A 20,361-nucleotide genomic window follows, 5' to 3' on the forward strand; every position below is an offset into this window, starting at 1 on the left:
TATATATATATATATATAATTTAATTAATTCGAGCCTAAACGAGCACACAAGGGAACCTTTGTTCATGTTTGACTCGTTTATAAATCAAGCTCAAAAAATTTGTTTGTGTTCGGCTTGTTTGTTAAACAAACGAGCCTTTTAACGAGTTGTTCGCGAACGAGCTGTTTTGACAACACTAGGTGTAACTTTTCAAAAGGTCATGCATACCAAAGTTGCTTCCACAGAAATAAGCTTAACTTTAAAGTTTCTGATAAAATTCCAACTGTTAAACCAAAAGACATCTTGATGTTTAAGAGTTCAGCTTTATTCTGCTTAAGGGATTTCACAATCTTTACCATTGAAGTAACCGGCATCATTATCGTTTTTCTTAACTTAGAATCATCCACTAGGCATGTATTCCTATATTAATATTGGTATAAGCTCTTATATAGTCGAACTCTCATTCATAGATATATTGTTCGCTTTGGTGAAATGGCCTCGCGGTTTGATTCTATTAGTGTAATTTCCCATGTCACCCATCCTTGGAGTGCTGTTGCATGAGAATGCTTAGCTTTAGAGTTTTGATGAAATTTCAACTATTATGTCAAAAGGCCTCTCAACGTTAAAGAGTTTAGCTTCATTTTACTTAAAGGGATTCACAACATCAAAAGCAAGATTTTCTTGTTAAATTTCAATTTTTCAGTTAACTTTATGTAATTTTCGTTAATCAGATCATTTAATTGCATTAAAATTCTAAAACCTAAGGCTCCACATCATCAACTTTTCTTGCTCTCGGTTTTCAGTTATTGTTTACCAATGCGACTTTGATCACTTAAATGTATAAGCCCGCTCATACTTTTCATTCTTTTTGTTCCCCTTTTGTACCCTACCATGCCACACTCGATTTACAGGCTTATTATCCTTTTCGGCTTAGGTTTGATATCTTAATGCATTACTTGTTCCTTCATTATATTTTGCATTTGAACCTTTTCAGCCAATTCAGCAACACCCACGATAGAAAAATAGCTCCTTGATGCATCTTCTTTAATCCATTCAGCTTCACTTCTCCATCTTATGCTATTGTTATTTTTTTGTAGGGTCATTTACATACATACCACCCAATTCCTATGTATTTACATATCTAACAACTAAACTTTACTTTTTATATTCATACCATTTAAATCTTCCATATCACATAAAAAAAATGCCTCTTTTTGAACTTCAAAATGTGAAATACACTTTTTCATGAATGTAAAGGTGGCATATATGTAAAATTTGAAGTTTGGATGTTAGATATGTAAATACATAAGAATTGAGTGGTATGCATGTAAATTTACCTTTTTTTTGTATTGCCAAATGTTTGTAATGACACATGTCAAGCACTCGCTCCTGCTTTCTTTTTCTCTATTGCCAAAACTTCTTCCCTATCCTACCCTATAACCTTCCAGTTCCATATTTTGTTTTTACAAGACAAAATAGATTTAAAACTTCTATTATTTTTGTCTGTTTCTGAATTGTTTGGATTCTGGAGTGTAGTACTGCTGCGCATAGTAGCGGTCTTGTGATGCTTAATCTTTGTAACAGTAAAATAGAATGATTAGCTTTCTCTTATCTCAAAAGATGAAATTACAGTTGGGAACTGCCTTTAAACTCTTGTATTACACAGATTTCAAGCATGCTCTTGTTCTAGAACCACAAAACAAGGCCGCTCGTGACGCAGAGAAAAGGCTAAGGAGACTTATGAGCTGATATCATCTCTTGATTTCGCATTTTAGGGTACCCTAAAGCAACTCAAAAAGATCCCTCTTAATTTAGATATTTACATTGCAAGCATTCCAACAAAGATTTGTCGATGCTTTAGCCTGGAACTTTTCTCCCTTGTAGAGTTTGAAAACACTTTTATATGTAAAAGGTAACGCAGGTGAGTGTGTGCTCTCCTTTTTGTCTTATGATTTAGACTGTTTGCATGCTAAAACTTTTGAGTGAAAGGAGGATTGATTAGCTCTGGTTAATGGCTGTAGATTTGTATTAACGCACCACATTATTCTAATTTCACTTCGAAGCTGAAGAGGCTGTTTGTTTGGATGCACTAGAGCTGTACTGTATTCTCTTTGTATGCATTTTGTTAAAAATTCAAGTATTTGATTTGCTGTGAAGTAAATCCAAAACAATTTTTTCAGGAATTTAAACTTCAGAGTCTGTCGAAATGTGGTGTACTTCAAAAGGGGCATTTACATGCACACCACACAATTATTATGTATTCACTTGTCTTAGCACATATACATTCATATTTATAATTAAGATTACATAAAAAAATATTTTCATCATTATTTTCTTAAAAAGTGATACATATTTTCATATATATAAATATATAAATACAAAAGAGGAAATGTGTGGTCATCATGTAAATTTCTAGTGGTCATCTGTTAAACACATTTTAATGCTCATTTAAGCCCAAAACACAAAAAAAAAATGCAACAAATAACTAGTGGCTCATTAGTAATTTTGTTTCGGGGAATGAAGGTTAGCATTTTTTAATATAAAAATGAGAATTTCTAAAATATGAAGAGGTCCGGTTCGATTAGTAAATCCTTTAAATTGTAAATTCGTTAAATGTAATTTTGCCCTTAGATTTAGTAAATTCATTAAACTCAATCCAAAGTATAATTGTCCTTTTAAATCCAAAAAAAATTATATATTTGTGAAACTCTTGCATTTTCTATTTTAATTTAAATTATTTAAGAAAATAATTGTTAAACAGTAAAGGAGAAAACTTTTTATAGATAATAAGGCTGAAAATTATAATTATTTTTAAAAAAATCAGACAATTTTCTTTTAGAGTCACAGCATTTTTAACATATCATGTTGAAAATAATATTTTCTACCATAATTTAAAAAATAATAATAATAAGAAAATAATTTTCCAAATAGAGAACTATGATGAGTTTTAAATATAAGATAGAAAATTGCCCAAAACAGACCCAAAGAGAAGAGAGAGATAGCCGCTGCAGTTATCAATGATACATATAACACCCAATTCCTAGCACATAAACTTCAATTTTCCACATCTAAAACACTTCACCTATGAATGTATAAGTATATTTCACCTTTGAAAAGTTAGAACATTGATACTTTTGATGTGATGCCAAAGATTTAGACATCATAAATATAAAAATAACAAAGTTTAAATATTAGATATCTAAATTCACAAAAATTGGGGGCCATGTAAGTGAATGCCCAAAATAGAAACTAATGGGTTGTTGTTCATCTCATTCGGCAATTAAAGTTAACATGTAAATCACTCCCAGACATTTTAATAATAAACATTCTGCCTTCATCATCTTAGACTCAATAGTATCAGCTTGTAGATGAATGCTCATGATTTACAAAATTCAGAACCTTAAAAACTAATGCAATAGGCGTTCAGTACAGTGCTGAAAATTGAAGTACGTTCAGCAATTCAAGTAGGAAATCAACAAATACCAATAGGGTCCATTTATAAACATAGCACAAAATTCTAGTGTATTTACATATATCACACCAAAACTTTCATATTTACACACAGCACTCAAATCTTGAATATTACATCGAAAATTGCAGTAGTACAACTTTTTAAAAGTGATCTACACCTTCTAATGAATTGGTTTGTATATGTAAATATGAAAGTTTAGGCGTGAGATATATAAATACATACGAATTGTGTGATAGGTATGTAGTAAATTTCCCCCATGCGAAAATTCCATCTCACTTGCAGTACGTCATGGCCCTGAGAGTTTCGCCTTGCAAGACGGACAAATGAAGCCGAGTGTCTCCGAGTGCGGTTCATCACTGCTGTTCTCGTTTCGAAACTCTGTGCTGCACCAAACACACACAGATGTGAAGCTGTTCGTGTTGTCCATACTTCCTAAAGAAATGTTCCATCCAAGTTGAAAAGAAGGGCAATGTTGTTCATCCAGTTCGGAAGAATAACCCAATGATATGGATGGCTCAACTGCAGTCCTCGAGTCTTGACCGGTGAAGAGAGCGAAATCGGAGGGTGAAATTGTACCAAGTCGCAACTCCTCAAAAGTTTGTAAGTTCTCGTTCTTTCGGCTAATTTCACCGAGCTCGCTGCCACACTGTCAAAAATTTTGAAAAATATAGTAAGCTCGGATTATAAAACGGTGAATTCTTGGGTTTCAATGTGCAGTGTGGGGGGTATAATTGAGCCAAACCGACTAGTGAGGCAGTTCAGGCTCAGGTTCATAAATGGCTCGATGAGCTAATAAGTCAATCTCAAGCCAGCTTTGATCTGACCGTGAACTCGTGAGCCGGACATAAAAAATACACAAAAAATACTAAAAATCATGATTTAATCCTTAAATTACTAAAAATATTAAAAAAAATGAAGTTTTATATTTTATATCAAACGATTTCTTGTCATTTATCTTCTAATCATCCATTCTATTTGTACTTTTATCATACAACACATGAATTAATATTGCTTTCCCTCTTTCATAATAAATAACCCGGCTCATGAGCCAAGCTCGAACTTGTAGAATTAAGCTCAAGCTCAAATTTGAACTCGATTAATTAACCAAGCTCAAGCTCATCAAGCTCAAACTAAGAGATGTTGGAACTTCAAATAAGAGGAACAAGAAAGGCCACATGTGCATAAAATCCTCTTTCTATCAGTCTAGTAGAGGTAGATTGTGTTTTGTTATATCTGTTGAAAGCTAAAAAAGCTCCTTTAAACACTTCAAGTCATGAACTTCCTTTCAGCTGCTTATAGATCATAAAATATAATTTTAATATAAAAATAAACAGAGATATTAAATGAAAAAACGAAGGATACTTATTTTATAGATTTTCTAGACAAGGGCCACAAAATTGGATAAAAAATGATTGCAAAAACATATAAATCTTGCAGGGAAGCAAGCATAAATAATTATTTCCACTAAAAATAGCAAATATAAAAATATACCAACTACATTGTCAATAAACCACTTCTTAAACGGAACAATAGAAAATGACAGAAAATAATAAATAGAACAGAAGTTCATCGCTTACCAAAATGCATTGTATATTATCAATCAAGCTTGATCATGTTGGAATTCTCACAAGAATGAAGAAAAATGTCACACCCACAAAATTGAGATTTTTATTTTTTGCGTTCTTTTAGTGAAAGTTATTTTCTATATGCATCGTACACCCTTGTAGACAATTGCACTAGGCGATTTAAGAGATTATTTAGAAAATGAGGTCTGATTTAGGAAATGAACGTTAAAAGTTCGAATCTTCTAGAATTAGCGGGATCATTACTTTCTTTACTTTCTTTAAACTTCGTATATCATCCACTAACATTTGCAATAAACTTCAAATCATTTAGAATCCAACATCATAAGCACGTTATATACAAAAGAAACTAGAAGAAAAAAATTAAATTGATACAACTTGTTTAGATCACCACTTTCTATAATTTGACTCCAGCAAATTAAGCATTGGATATTCCTCAAGCAAATCTAGGCACAGTTGTTATGCTTCCTACTAGGTGATTCATGAATCATCACATGTAGGTTTGTCATGCCAAAGTCTAAGATTCATTTGATATCCGTTATCAACAATAAAAGCAATCCCATTATTTTGATAGGATGCGAGATGATTTTTCTACAAAAAAATTGGGCAAACAAATATTTTATTGCAAGGAAATCAAACAACTCAACACAAACATAAATGATCAGCTCCTACAATTCGAAAGGTTGGCGATCTCTCCTAAATCCTACAGTTCCATAGGTAGCAAAACTCTCTCAAACCCTAACCCTAAGATTTAAAACCCAATCTCAAGCATAAACCTAACCCTAAGCATTTTAGACCAATTTATACTAAACAATAATAAGTAAAAAAAGAATAAATTGCCTTTGCGCTAGGCACTAACAAAACAATACTCTTCTACAACAAAGACACATTGTCCTCGAGGTGGAAAAAATTGTTGTTGGATCAAGTTGTATGGTTCCCAAGGTCTGTTGTCATCTGACAATCCTTTCCATTTAATCGGAAATTCATAGCGACCCTCAAGAATTCAAAATGTCTTCTTGTGCACATCCTTCAAACGTATCTGAGTCGGATTGTGTTCCGACTTCCAATCAATCTTATCGAGCGTCGCAGCCCTAAACAACTTATCTCGTAGCTTATTGATCACCAGAATCTCTGTCAACTTTGTATTAGGTGTCTCTTCTATTTGTCAACTCTGATCCCGCTTGCTTCCATTTGTTCAAGCCGTTTGAATGTCAGTTAGTTCTTCCAAGCGTTATTGTTCCAGTCTGCTTCTGATTTCTTTGCTTGATATAACATCTCCCAATCCGCCTAAAACAGTGATGTTGCCTCGATGTCGCGTGAATCCTTATGGTTATCGTCGTTAGCTTATGTTCCCGACGCCGTCACCTGATCCCCCAATAACCATAGGTGATTTTGTGTGAAATTTCATGATCTTTTTCATCATTTCTTTCAGAGTATTGAATCTCTCTGGAATCGCCCCTCCATAGACAAGAAACTTTTATCTACTTCCTATTTGGTGTAGCTCAACTTTGCTTCTAATTTTTCCTACAAAACATTTATTTTTTTTGGCCACCATTATTTTCTATATGGTTTAGGAACACCTTTGCAATGAAATCATGTTGTCGGCTTCATAATTAGCCTAAATCACGACTGTAACACGACGTATTTAAGTCGCAATCCATTCCTTGCTTTCAGATCACACAGTTCTGTCACTCGGATCACAGCCAGAGCAAGTTGAATAGTACTTTTCGATTAAATTAGGTTTGTCATGAATTGTAACCCCAACTTTGTGTCCACTTGGTTAGCTCTAATCGTGACTGTATCACTTGAACGAAGTGGGAGTATGTGAGTTTCGGGTCTTCGTACACTGTGATGCTTCCAAGCTAGCTCCAATCGTGACTACTTCATGAGGTGAGGTCAAGTAAAGCGTCGCCTAAATGTCGCAATCCTTCCTGTCACAATCCTGATCCTTTTGCATGCCGCAATCCCATAGTTTTTTCCAAGATAAAATCACGAATGTAGCTTCCCCTCGCTTCGTGCCATCATGCAGATGGGACTGTTCTGCGACTACAAGTAGATTGTTATCTTGTTGTGCTTCCAATGGCTAGAATCTGCGAACGCACCTTTAATTTTCGAGGAATTGAGAACTGTGATACTATGTGATAGGATCCGAGATGATTTTTTCACAGAAATTATGGCAAATGAATATTTTATTGCAAGAACATCAAACAACTCAGTACAAATACATAAGATAAGCACCTACAATTCAAGAGGTAGGAAATATCTCCCGAGCCCTAACCATAAGAGTTCAGACACCTAATCTAATGCATAAATATAACTCTAAGCATATAAACCCCATTTATACTAAAAAATAATAAATAATAAAAGACTCAATTGTCATTAGGCTAATACAAGAAAAAATTGCCCTTAGATTAGGCCCTAGATATATGTATAATAGCTTTAGGAATTAGTTGAATAGACCTATGGATAAAGTGTTGAATGAGCATTTGTTATCGGATGAAAAGAGAAGAATCTACAATAAAGTGAGTAAGATCATGAAGCTAAATCAAATAAAATGAATAAGGAACTAATTTTAGTACTTCCGAGAATTTTCAATTTATTTTATATCTGTATACATCATTTTCTTTCTCGCAATTAATTTCTTGAGGGCCCCACTCAAAAATTTTCATAGATTTAGGCATACAATTTTCATTGTCTCCTGTTATTAACTCCATATATCTTTTGTATGCAACAAAAATAAACTTATAATTGGCACAATTAATCACCAGATTCTTGGAACTTTCTTCATGCAAATCATGTACATGATGACCAAATTCACTTGGTATATATTTAGCAAAGGGTTCAAAAAGGTCTACGCACTTTATAGGCTAATATACTATGACAATTTCAAATAAATTCATGTAAGTGAACATACCAACAAATAAATCATATGCAAACTCGAACATTAGTAATATTAATTTCAACTCAAACATATAAACTTTAACTAGGTAAAGTAACCAATCATCATGCTAATAGCAACAAATTTGTTTTTATTGTGAATTTATAGAAGATAAGTAGTTAAAATTTTTATTTGAATTTCCTTTTTTTGGAGTTTTCCAAAAAAAACTTTAGATTTTTACATAATTAGTAGATACAATTGTTACATGTACAACCTAACTGCTTCATTAAAATATTATTTTGCTATATTGAGTTGCATCAACAACTTTAAACGTAGATTAAATGAGCACCTTTAAAAGCAATCAATTGCTACAAATAATCATGTTTATATACAATTCATGCTTCTATGGTTGTCTTAATATAAAGTTATGGTAATCTTTACACTTAAAAGACAAAATCCAAAACAAATATATCCATAGAAGTGTTGGAGTAGCTCTAGCGGCAAACAAGATTACAGAAAGTCGCGTATATGATTTGGTCACATTAAACGTCGACTATCTGATGACCCACTTTGGAGAGTAGATGTTTTAGATTCGATTTATGTTAAGAAATATAGAGATAGACCTAAAAAAACAAGGGCATTTTGTATAGAAAATGATCTTAATTTATTAGAATTAAAGAAAAATATGACACTTAATAGGACACAATGGAGAAAAAGGATTAATGTAGCCATCCTCACTTGGTAGGATAAAGGCTTGTTTTGTTGCTCAAATCTTCCTCAATAGGTAACGGTTTATAAAATTAGTAATTATATTCTTTCATTTGGTTATTTGACACATTATACATTGTGGCATAATATGTATAACATCCCATTTTAAATTAGGCCAATAATAACAATAATGAACCATAGTAAAAGTTCAATCTCAAGCAAAACAGCCTACGATGCCTCTGGCATGTAGTTCTAAGATAAGAAAATGTCAAAAGCATAAGCTAGAGATGCAAAGTTAAAGTCCTTTAAAAAGAAAACCATCTTTAATTACCAAATTCTAAATATAGGCAATGTGGCAGTTAAATCACTATACATTTCATTGAAATCCTTACAATTTATGTATTCTTCCTAAATACTTTATACACCTATTAACTTGCATTAGTGCAAAATGACAGCCACAGGCTTGAAGCATCATCAATGTTATTGTCAATTTCATAAAAAATGTGAGTAATGTAAAATTTGAACCATTTGGCATATTTTTGGTCCAATTTCTTTTGTGACTTTAAATATTTTAAAGCCTTACAATATGAATATCGCAACAACTCATAATATTTTTTTTTTGTTGCCACATAATTATTCAAATTTGTTATAACATGCATACAACCCTAATAGAGCAAGAGAAACAAGGTATTACAATAATTATTTTTAATTTATCATTCTTAGTTTTATCAAACATTCATTTTAACATTCTCATTTTTTTTCATGCTCAACTTATATATAAATGTTTTTTAAGTCCAACATTCAAAATCATATAATATCGTTGGCCTAATTGGGATTTTTTTTCAAAAAAATTATTAGGCTTCCAATGTATTCTCCCATCACACAAAACTCTCTGGGTGCTTCTTCATTTAATCCCTTCAACCTATACTCTAAAAGCCATAACTCGATGCACATCTCCATCCTTCTATATAATGAAACCAAGATAATTAAACCCATCACACATCAATGCGTCACAAAATTTTCTAATAATATTAAATGATAATTATTATAATAATTGCGCAGTAAAATTACTAATTATATACTCAATCTTTACTTTACTAATTCTAAAACAACTATTCCTTCGAATTCTCACTAAATTTAATGGATGTCTCAACAATTAAAATTATGTCAATAAAAAGTGTATACCATGACAACTTACTTTAATTATCCTTTCTAAACATCTCTATAACCAACTTAAAGTGATACGGGTACAATGTTATTCCATGAAATAAATATATGGTTATTGGAAACAACTAAGTCACAACATAACTATTCCAAATATTAGTCAGTACTCCAACATATATATCTTTAAGAACATAAAAATATCATTTGCACACATTTTTTCTTTAAAGCACACAAAATTAACTCTCATGATGCTCGATCGTATGTCTTCTCATACGAGAGTCATTTTTTTATTTTATATACTGCTTCATTTGCTAACCCCACTCAGTGGGATAAAAACTTCTTCTTGTTGTTGTTGTATGCACTGCTTCATTAATTAATATGGATCTTTCTAACATGAAACCAAATTAATTATCCAAAATTAATGTGCCTTTTCTAACTCTATGACCATAAGTTCTATTCATCTATACTTTGCACAATCTTAAATTTCATTTCCATTCTTAAATGTTGGTACCAAATATTTCTTATTTAATCATTAAGCATCCTCCTTATCTTAAAAATATTTAGTGCCCAATTTAATAAAATAGCCCTAATAATACAAAAATATCTTTAAAAGCATGTCTTTCTGAAATGGAATCAAATTATTCATTTAAAATTGATGTAATTTTCGCCGGTTAAGTTTAATTACTAGCCGCACACCTTCATTGTATGATTCATAATTTTGATTTCTCTATTAGCACAATTGTTTTAGTGTTGCTTCTGTTCTTAAATAATAATACCAAATGCCACTTGTCCATTTCTTTTGTATCCTCTCAGATTTCAAAATTTTATTAAAAGGATTTCTTGACCAAATCACTACAGTATCTACCATAAATCTAGAACCACAACAAGTATCTTATCTAAATATAAAATCTAATCTTTCATGCAACTTTTTTAAAGCCAAATTCACTTCATTTTCTTAGAACAAAACACAGCACATTGTTGGCTATTCTCTTTCAAAAGAGTTTCTTCCTTAAATCCCTCATTTAATAATTTCTCAAAAGAAAATATTCATCTTTCCTTGATGTCTTTATTTTGGACAAGGATTATATACATTTTAACTTTAAAGCATCTAATTTGATCAAATCCCATAAATCTCTTATCTCTAAAATGATGCCTTCTGAATACAATAAAATCAAATAACTTAATTAATCACACAACATATGCAAAAAATATGGAAACTACTCCACATGAGAGAGTAATATGATCTTAATTTATGGCTTCCGGAAATTTGTCAATTTTTTATCCAACAATTTGAAAATTTATGAGAAATGCAAAATAAATAGATAATTAGCTTTTCATAGAAATAACTCAAGTTTGAAGGTGGTCACGGTTTTCATTCGGTTTCTTATGATGTTTTATTGACTTCCACTTGCTATGACTAAAGAAATCATATTTCTATCACTAAAGGAGCCCTATTCCTACAGCTTCTCTATTGCATTTAAATGCTGGCTCCTACTTTCCTATTCCAATGACTATTCCCCAAAATTTCTAGTGGCATTAAGTTCTTCAGCTTCAACTATTGCACAGGCAGTTATCATAGTTCCTTCTTCGATCCTTCCATTGCTAATTTTTTGAGGTTCGTTTCATTGCGATGTTTACAGGCTTCTTTGCTGCTCTAACAACTTCTTCCTTGGGAAGGCTACCCATCCTGTTTGTTTTGTCATGAAGTTTACGAATAAGGATTTTGAGGCATGTTTAGAAACAATTTTATGTTTTAATAAATATTATTTATGGCAATGTAAATCATCTTCAAGAATTCTAGACCATAATCAAGTAGAAGGCATGACAATTTGTTTCTCTCTATTGCCTTGTTTTCCACTCTACATCCTTGATACCGGATTTAACCCAAACCATAAGAGAAATATAAATACTATTGCTCAAAACCGAGGATACAAACAAGCTTCAAATTAGGAAAGAAAAGTACAGCACAACAAGAATTCTCCGCCAGGGCGGATTGGGATGACCGGAGAACAACAAAGAGGGTGGCTAGGATGGGTGATGGTGAGCTATAAAGGGCTAGTGAGGGTTTCAATTGTGATAGAAAGCAGGGTGTAGGTTTGCGGTGAACAAACAGGTAGCTAGATGGAGCAGGGAGGAGAACAGGGTCTGGCGGTGAGCAGGTGCGGCTTGCGGCGGCGGCGGGGATAGGGAAGGGGGGGGGGGGGGAGAACGCCTGAAGGCAGAAATCTGAAATTAGAATTAATCAAAAGTTAACCCTATTGCAAGCAAAACAACAAATATATAATAGCTAGGAGAAAAAATAGGAAGGGGAGGCTTCCCCTTTGGGTGGAAACCAGAAAAGGAAGGGTAGGCTGGCGGCAAACAGAGAAGGCAAGGGCGACAAACAAAGAAGGAAGGGGTGTGTCATTTCGAATAGGAAAGGAGGCACTGTAGCCTTGGCAGGTTGGCTGGTTTGGCCCTTCTATCCGAGGGTGGGCTGTGGTAGATAAGCCCTCGCATCAATCCTCTTTCTTCAATTGTTATTTGTCAAATCGTAACTGATTTAGCAAGATATGTTACACAATGCTTACATTTATATGCATAAAATTTCAATCATTTACATGGTTTTCATAATATATAATCTTTTGTTGGAAATTTCTGCTAAAGAGCCAAACCTACTTCATATAAAATGAATTTTAACCAATTTTATTTTTATTAAAAGCAGCAAATAATCAGCGTAAGACTAACGGCAAGCTTTCCCAGAAAATGTATTTGTTTGTTGAATTTGTTTATCACATACAAATCTACATTGCAAGCTTGGTATCCTTTACAAAACCTGGACTATAGAACATCCTGCATCAACTTGATTGTGTTTCTGAAACCAATTAGAAATAGTCAACAACTTCTCATTTCATTTTTTTAGTTGATATGGTAGAAACTTTAGATTTGAATAGATGAAGCAATAATTTCATGGTTGTTTTCCTCCACTATATAGACAATATTTAAACTGCATTACCTGGTCAGGCAGCATATCAAGAACAGGAAGAACATTTGTTGATTGCAACCAAGACGAATTAGACAAACTGATGTGAACAGTCTCACTTTCTACATCATTTTCGATCATCTCATTGGCAGCATTCCCTTCATGCACAGAGTTGCTCCCACCAAAAAAAAATTCCAGCTCATTGATTGGTTTATCAATATCTTGAAGAACACATTCATTTATGTCAGTACCGAAGGGACAATCTGCATTTGCAGAAAGATCCCGCATCTGCTCACTGCTGAAAGAAGAGAAAGTAGAGCTATTCTGAAGTGTGCCCGGCATGCCACCGTCCAAAACAACATTTTTGTCAAAAATCTGATGAAAGTATTCACTTGCATCTCGCCTTTCTTTTGATTTAGGCTTTTCAACATGCTCTCCAACAGCATGAGCGGATCTATCGGAGTACATTACACATTCATTACTTAGTTGACTGCCAGACAATGAGAACGAATGATTTTCAATTTCTACCATGAGCTTATCATTATAATTTTCAAATTCAGAAGATAAATTGCCAGGAGAAGGATTTATTCCATTATGCTTATCCTTGGCCTTCACATCCATATCCATTAGAGACAGAGATAAATCATAGCAGGTATTGGTATCTGCATCCATATAGTCGCTATTACACAGAGACTTATGGGCTGTGTAATTAATTGAATTGCAGTCATTTCTCTCAAAAACTTCAGCTTTACTTGGGGAATAAGGGAGATCGCTTCCATTAATAGCTTCATGAACGATATTATCAGCATCCAATGCAGCCATAGAAATACCATCAAAGGTTCTGCCAATGGATAGAGAATTAAGCACATCATCAGTATTACAAACTGCAGGATCTGGATTTGCCATATTTGGAGAATTTGCACCTTTAGCCTTGCTCACAGAGGACTGACTATCTATTTCATTACTCGAACTGCAAAGTGCATCCTCCAAGTGTTTCGGAAAAGTATCTATATGAGGATCACTGACTTCATCACCAACAGGTTTGCTAGGTGATGCTTCCTCAGTTATCATGGGAGAGCAGTCTTGAGGGGTAGCATTCAAGTCGCTAGCAGAGGGCAACGTGTTATCTGCACAATCATTAACTTTAATTTCTGTGACAACCCCTTCCTCAATAATCCCTTCTAAATGGCCACTATCAGCAGATTTGGCAGCAGAAATTTCAGTTTTACCTCCTATGGCCTGAGGACTACTCGGCTGTGTAATACAATTAATAGTTTGACTAACATGAATTTTCATAGTAGAAGCTTCCTTATCTGAAGAGTTGCATGGCACCACAGCCCGAGAAGATTGATCTGTGATTTTCTTTGCCCTAATTTCATCAACTACTGCATCAGCAGTTAAACCTTGGTATCTTACATGAGCACCGATATGGCCATTATAGCGGTGTCTCTCGTTAAATACCTTATGGCAAAATTGACATTCAAACTTTCCATCCTTTAGGATTACACCATCAACAATTGTTTTACCAAGCTTGCGTCTTTTGGCTCTCCTCTGTTGGGAGGATAAAAGCTGCTGCTTCGCATTATCACAAGGAATATAAGAAATTGGAGTAGCATAATAGTAGCTTGTGCCTTCTGGTTGTTTCTCTTGGTTACCAGAAATATGTGAGGCGGGCATAGTGGGGGAGAAAACAGAGTTTCCATTGGAGATGGAACTTTGATGGTTTTGACCTGCATCCTATTGTGTCTTTCAAATACATAAAGATGAGGTAGTAGCATAAATCTCAAATTTAAAATGAAGTTTTCAAAAATACCTACAGATCCAGGAGTCACTTTGTCAAACTGAGGGGTGTCATTATCATCTCGCTCCGGAATTGGCGGAATTGCACCTTGAAGGGAGAGTATGTATGAAGAAACCTCTTTGCAAGACATGAATTGGTGCCCATTTGGACTAAAAAGTGCATATGAAAAAACACAATCATGACTAATCAAAAGGACTCTGATAACAGTACACAACAGTATCAAAAACTTGCCCAACTTTTTACACAACAAAACATATCAGATGTTGCAACTAAGAAAGCCTGAATGAAAAATAAATTAAAATGAATTTAAAGCATGTTCATAATGTGATGATTAAAGAGTCTACAACTGAGTACTACATTAGAAGATGATAAAATATCAAGTATAGAGTAAGAGAAACAAAAGAAAATTTTCTCAGTTCTTGTGGCTTGATTTGTAAGAATGAAGGCCTCAAAAGCAAAAGAATAAATGAATAACAGGTGAAAAGAAACTTACAAATATTGCTGCAATATATGCCAGGGAAGGAACAAATAGCAATTTGTTATGGCTAACCAAATATTGTGAAAAAAAAAGTGTGAGTTAGATGGACTAAGATGAAGAAGATTTACAAGAAATTAACTACACAATTAAATTAAACACAATTAAGCCAATGTTTATATATCATTTTCTTGCTTTTATAACCGATAGAGAAGACAAGTCGGTAAAGGTTGCAACAACCTGAAAGATAGTCTGCTACATAAAGTGAAGCTCCATGCACCTGCATAAGTTATGTGGGCTCATTGGTCCCACATGCAATGAGTAGTAGAATGGAATATTGAGTTCAAAAAGCAAAAAAAGATTATTTGCAGGAATCGAATCATTAAGAATCCAACTACTCATGGAAAGACTATGAATGATTAAACACTTCACAGCTGGGAGATGTGTGAAATCATAATGAGACATTTTATTGCCTAATCACATCCTATTCAGCTTTTTTCAATATAATATTGGGAACATTATTTGATTATCTCCTTGATTAATAGCATTACTTTTTTATAGAAAGGAATTTAATTAGTTGAAACTGTCATCACCGGCACTAAGCACCAATGCAAAAGATTATATATTAATGTTATGTTGGCAACCAATCTTAAAACTGTCAACGAATCTAATTAAATGTTTGCCAATACTAGGACATAGCAGGAAAAGATTCACCATGATCTAGTATTATTTTAGTCACAAATTATTCCTATCAAACGGTCTTTTTTATGAAACTGGAATATAAATATTTTCCTAAGCCCTTTCACATGGAACAACATTTTGTATGCTTGATGCATCCAAAGCTCTAAATTATTGAAAAATAACATAGTTTAACCATACATATAAGTGCCTATGAATTATCATCGCTCCCAAAAAAACAATCACATCTCAGGTTAAACAAGAACATAACTTAACAGGCATGTAAACCAGATCAAAGAACATAAAAGGACATTTTTGCAAAACTGTTAAAACAAAACAGTAAGACAAGCATTCGTCAGAAACCATAAATATATCAGAGGACGTAAAAAGCACCCATTTGTATTTCACAGAAAAATATTGTACTCAAAACTCAAGCGGATGAGCAAAGTATTAGCTGACTGATAAAGAGAGAAAAATCAGCACACCTAACATATCTCCTGCAATCCAACCACGCAACGCCCTCCTTCCTTTTAAGTCCCAGAAGGAGCTTCCAAGATTTCGGTAACACGTCCCCGAAATGAGAAGCATCCACAAACCTCCTCCTCTTCCTCCTACTCGCCCATTGCCCCTCCACGCCAGAAAGAAATCCAAGTAGCTGCTCCTCCGTCTTCAATCCCAGTGACCTCCTGCGCAGTTCCTCCCCAAATGGATCCTCCATTTGACCCAGCGCAACCAAATCGACAGCCACGCCCTTCGAATTCAAGACTTCTCGATCCAGGTCCTCCGCAAGAACCAGAGCCTTCTGCGCTTCCTCCGCTGCAGCAAGAATGTTCTTCCAACCATCATTGTTCTCGTTTACGCACACGGTTGAAACGGCCTTGTTTAGGGTTAGGGTTTGGGCTGATGGGTCCTCCCGAGAGAAAAGCTGGCGAAGGAAGGACGCGATGAGGAGATTCTCACGGCGATCGGGATCTTTTGAATTGTCATCGGAGGCAGGAGGTGCCGAGGCGGATGGGGTGGTGGTGGGTGCAGTGTGCAGGGGTATGGAGCGAGGTCGTCCACGTCGGCGGGGAAGGGAGGGGGAGTCCGGCTTGGGAGGCGCGAGGCGGAGGCGGGAGTAGGTTTGCTTACGGCTTCCGGCGCTCTCGTTGAAGACCGAACGGTCGATTTTGGGGACGATGATGTCGTCGCAACGGCGAAGGTCGAAAGCATTGGGAGAGGAGAGAGCAAGGGTGGTGAGCTCTGATTGCGAGAGGTAGCGTAGATCGATGACTGGAATTAGCTCCGCCACCATGCCGGCGACTTTCCGTTTTGCGATGAGGGACAGAGCGCGGTGGCTGGAGGCCGCGACCTTTCTTGCAGTTACTTCGCTGCGTGGCCGGGACGAATCCCAAAATTTAAGGGCCGGTATGGAATTATTTTTTGTTTTTGGGTTTTTAAATAATATTATTTAAAGATTTTCAAAGGTTAAATTTACACATAAAAGGTCACTGTTACCATGCCGTTCTTCCGGCCAGGCCAACCGATTCCATCCGCCCCTGCTCCCGCCCCCTTCCTCCAAGCCCGGCGGCCGCTCCGTCGATTCAAGGAGAAAGAGTAAGATTCAGAGAATATTCGAAGGACATATAGTTTCTTGTCTCTTGATTTTCTTTTTACTCCTTGTTCCACCTCACAAGCCATGGGCAAAATTCTCTGATGAATCCCTCGCTCCCAATCTTCCTCGTCCTCAGAATCTCGGCCTTCTCCTGCTTCCCACTTAGCCGCTCATCGTCGATCGCCAAGTGGCTGGCGGCGGCGACGGAGAATTAGAGAACTTGTGGCTGCTCTGTGCAGCTGGCGGTTCGCCGTTGAAGCGAACAACCTGGCGCCATGGAAGATGGTCCAACTGGTATGCGGAGGATATGTGTGAGAGTACGTGACGGGCACGAGAGGACTCAGCCTTCGCTCGTTCGGAGCCGCTCGCCGAGGATGTGAAGGACGCCTAGGTTTTTGATGTGGAGGAGACGATGCTTTCCAATCTGTTGTACTGTGTCGAACGTGGTTACAGGTGAGTTTCATGAGGGCAGGAGCAGAGAAGGGCGGCTTCGAGATGGAGGGCAGGAGCGGAGGCGGAGGAAGTCGGATGGCAACAGTAACTTTCATGCGTTAATTTAATCTTTACAAGTTGTATAGCTAAATAACATTTTTTAGAAGTCTTCATTTGTAAAATCTCTTTTTTTATTTAAAATAAAATAAATTAAACATTTTGATAAAAAAAATAAAATTACTTTTAAAGCTACTTAATATTTATTTTAAGTGATTTTAAAAATATGTTAATTTATTTTAAAAAAATAAAAAATAAATATTTTAAAAATTCAAGAAAATGAAATTAATTTTAATTAAAATTTTAGAGGGTGTTTGGTTCATTTTTCATTATTTTATTTTATTTTTTATTTTAATGCTATATTATTTATATTTTTATTTAAAAGAAAACATATTTCACCTTTTCTATTAAGTATCATTATTTTTTAAAAGGCTTTGAAATATTATTTTTTAAATATTCTCAAAAGTATTGATGCGTGCTAGAAGATTCGTGGTGTCAGAGTAATAGATTATCATCTTAACGTTACATAAGAATTCAACACATATTCCGATAAAAGAAAAATAACTCGTAGAAACACTAGAAATTTTTACTTAAAAAACTGATAAAGAAAAAACAATGGAATCTATCGGAAGAGATTCATTATATGTTGAATATTACAATTATAGTCTGTTGCACTATTCTAAACTAGAGATTACTACAAAACAAAACCAAACAATAAAAATTAAAACAAAGTTAGTTATGATAATACTCAAAGTCAAATTATGCATGCATAAACGACTTATAAAGTTATGCTTCTTATTTAGAAGCTAAGATGGACAATCATATAATAAAAATATATATAATTATAAAAATCCAACACATTAATCCGTGATCTATCAAAAGGGACTTAACTAGCTTTGTCTTTTAGGGTGGGCAACATCACTTAACGTTTTAATTATTTTTATGCATTGGATAAAAAACTATATCAATGGGGACAAAATTAATAGATTAACTAAACTACATAAGAAAAACTTTTAAAATTTTGCTAATCATATAGAGAAATCTCAAATTTTATGGTGGACAATTGCCCACCTTGAACATAACCTGGTTCTACCTTTGAATTTATGGTGCATGCACCTCGAACATGCATCCAACACATACTATGATAGTGTTCCACAAAGCTCAAGCTCAATTTTAATTGAATACAATAATAATTTTATACATGTTGAATCTATATTTGTCCTGCGGGGCATGCACAACGATCGAAGCTGTTGGAACTTCAAGAGAGAGAGAGAGAGAGAGAGAGAGAGAGAGAGGGAGAGAGAGAAATAAAAAACACACAGATTGATTGCCCCAAGAAATATTCTTGGATTTTGTAACCCATTTTATATAATGAAAATTGGGGTTACAAGAGAGAAGTGAAAAGGGCTCTCCCTACAAAATATGAGTATAGAAATAAGAACAAAAAAACTCCTAATACATGCTATGAATCTCCTATTTATATGAGATATAGAGTCAAAGGTGGAAATTACATGATTGTCCCTGTTTTAATATGATTGTTACATGACATTATTTGTTTTTGTAGTGTCTTTTTGTATTTGTAACTGATTTCGATACATTTTCATCTAGTTTGGACCTTCTATCAGACATGTCCATGGCTTGACCGACCAAGCTTGTGTAAATCAGTTATTTGCCTGGTGGATGATCACCTTGCTTGATTGCAGTCCCTTGGTGATTTTTGGACATCTTTAAGGGAGTTGTTGAGAGAGACTTTCGTTGAGAGTTGTCGGGGGTATTAGACCCTTGTTCGTTCATTGTCATGAATCTTTACTCTCGGTCGGTCTCGACAGCCCTATAGGTTATCATACTAACCTTCAGTTGTTCGTCAAACCTATAGTCAATCGCCATCCCTTCGGTTGACTGACGGTTGATCGGATTCACGAGTGCTTGCAGTTTTTGGTTAGGTGATGATCTTCGTTCACTCATTTTGATGTAGACCACCCAATTATCCCGAGATTCATGCCAATTATTTTTGGGTGCATATAATAGGTAAGCATGTTTCACACTCGATGTGCATGCAAATGTCTTTGTGTTCTAGGCTCAACACACTACAACGAGCCTTGGACATAATAAACTATAATAATTGCTTCACTTAGTTCAAATTTTCATTGTAAAAATAAAATCCAACTACAATATCTCAGACAGTTAGTAAAAAGTTGGGCAAAGAATGATATTTGGGACTTTCATATATTTAATCGGTTTAATATGAAAAAATGGATATTTAATATGTATATGTATGTATGTATATATGTATGTATATTTACGTACATTAATATGAATGGACATTTGATACTTAAATATATAATTAATGTACGTACACATACATACATACATACATACATATATTGATACATACGTACATATATTTATATATACATCCATATATTTATATACATACATATATTTATATATACATACATATATTTATATAGTATGTGTATGTATATGTATGTATGTATATATATGAACGTATATGTATGTATGTATATATATATATGTACGTACGTACATAAGTAGGTACATTAATATGAAGGGACA

At 34.5% G+C, this 20,361-nt stretch overlaps 2 protein-coding genes across 3 annotated transcripts in view; one reads left to right on the top strand and one right to left on the bottom strand.

The window, feature by feature from the left end:
* Nucleotides 1-2,081, top strand: part of LOC110021421 (outer envelope protein 64, mitochondrial) — a 56,719-nt gene extending 54,638 nt beyond the window's left edge. The window contains exon 14 of the mRNA XM_020719905.1: nt 1,647-2,081. Within this exon, the coding sequence (XP_020575564.1) occupies nt 1,647-1,729 (83 nt within the window). The 3' untranslated portion in view covers nt 1,730-2,081. The remainder of the gene's footprint in view (nt 1-1,646) is intronic.
* Nucleotides 2,082-3,208: 1,127 nt separating this feature from the next.
* LOC110021524 lies at nt 3,209-17,192 on the bottom strand. 2 transcript variants are annotated; one of them, XM_020720052.1, is made up of 4 exons: nt 16,187-17,192; nt 14,561-14,697; nt 12,781-14,477; nt 3,209-4,098 (listed from the first exon to the last, which is right to left on the bottom strand). In XM_020720052.1, the coding sequence occupies exons 1-4, from the start codon at nt 16,993-16,995 to the stop codon at nt 3,739-3,741; spliced, it is 3,003 nt and encodes a 1,000-aa protein (XP_020575711.1). In that variant the 5' UTR covers nt 16,996-17,192; the 3' UTR covers nt 3,209-3,738. The 2 variants fall into 2 exon arrangements, with proteins under 2 accessions (XP_020575711.1, XP_020575710.1); XM_020720051.1 differs by having other exon boundaries at nt 3,210-4,098; nt 12,781-14,484; nt 14,565-14,697.
* Between the last annotated feature and the right edge of the window lie 3,169 nt (nt 17,193-20,361).

Source organism: Phalaenopsis equestris, unplaced genomic scaffold (assembly GCF_001263595.1).
Source record: "Phalaenopsis equestris unplaced genomic scaffold, ASM126359v1 Scaffold000134, whole genome shotgun sequence".
Classification (NCBI taxonomy): domain Eukaryota; kingdom Viridiplantae; phylum Streptophyta; class Magnoliopsida; order Asparagales; family Orchidaceae; genus Phalaenopsis; species Phalaenopsis equestris.

Coding starts and splice junctions, on each gene's coding strand:
- LOC110021524 (XM_020720051.1), bottom strand. CDS start 16,995: ATGGTGGCGGAGCTAATTCCAGTCATCGATCTACGCTACCTCTCGCAA. Junction 14,698..16,186: donor GATTGCAGGAGATATGTTAG/GTGTGCTGATTT, acceptor TGCACTTTTTAG/TCCAAATGGGCACCAATTCA. Junction 4,099..12,780: donor TTGATATGCTGCCTGACCAG/GTAATGCAGTTT, acceptor AATTTTTGACAG/TGTGGCAGCGAGCTCGGTGA.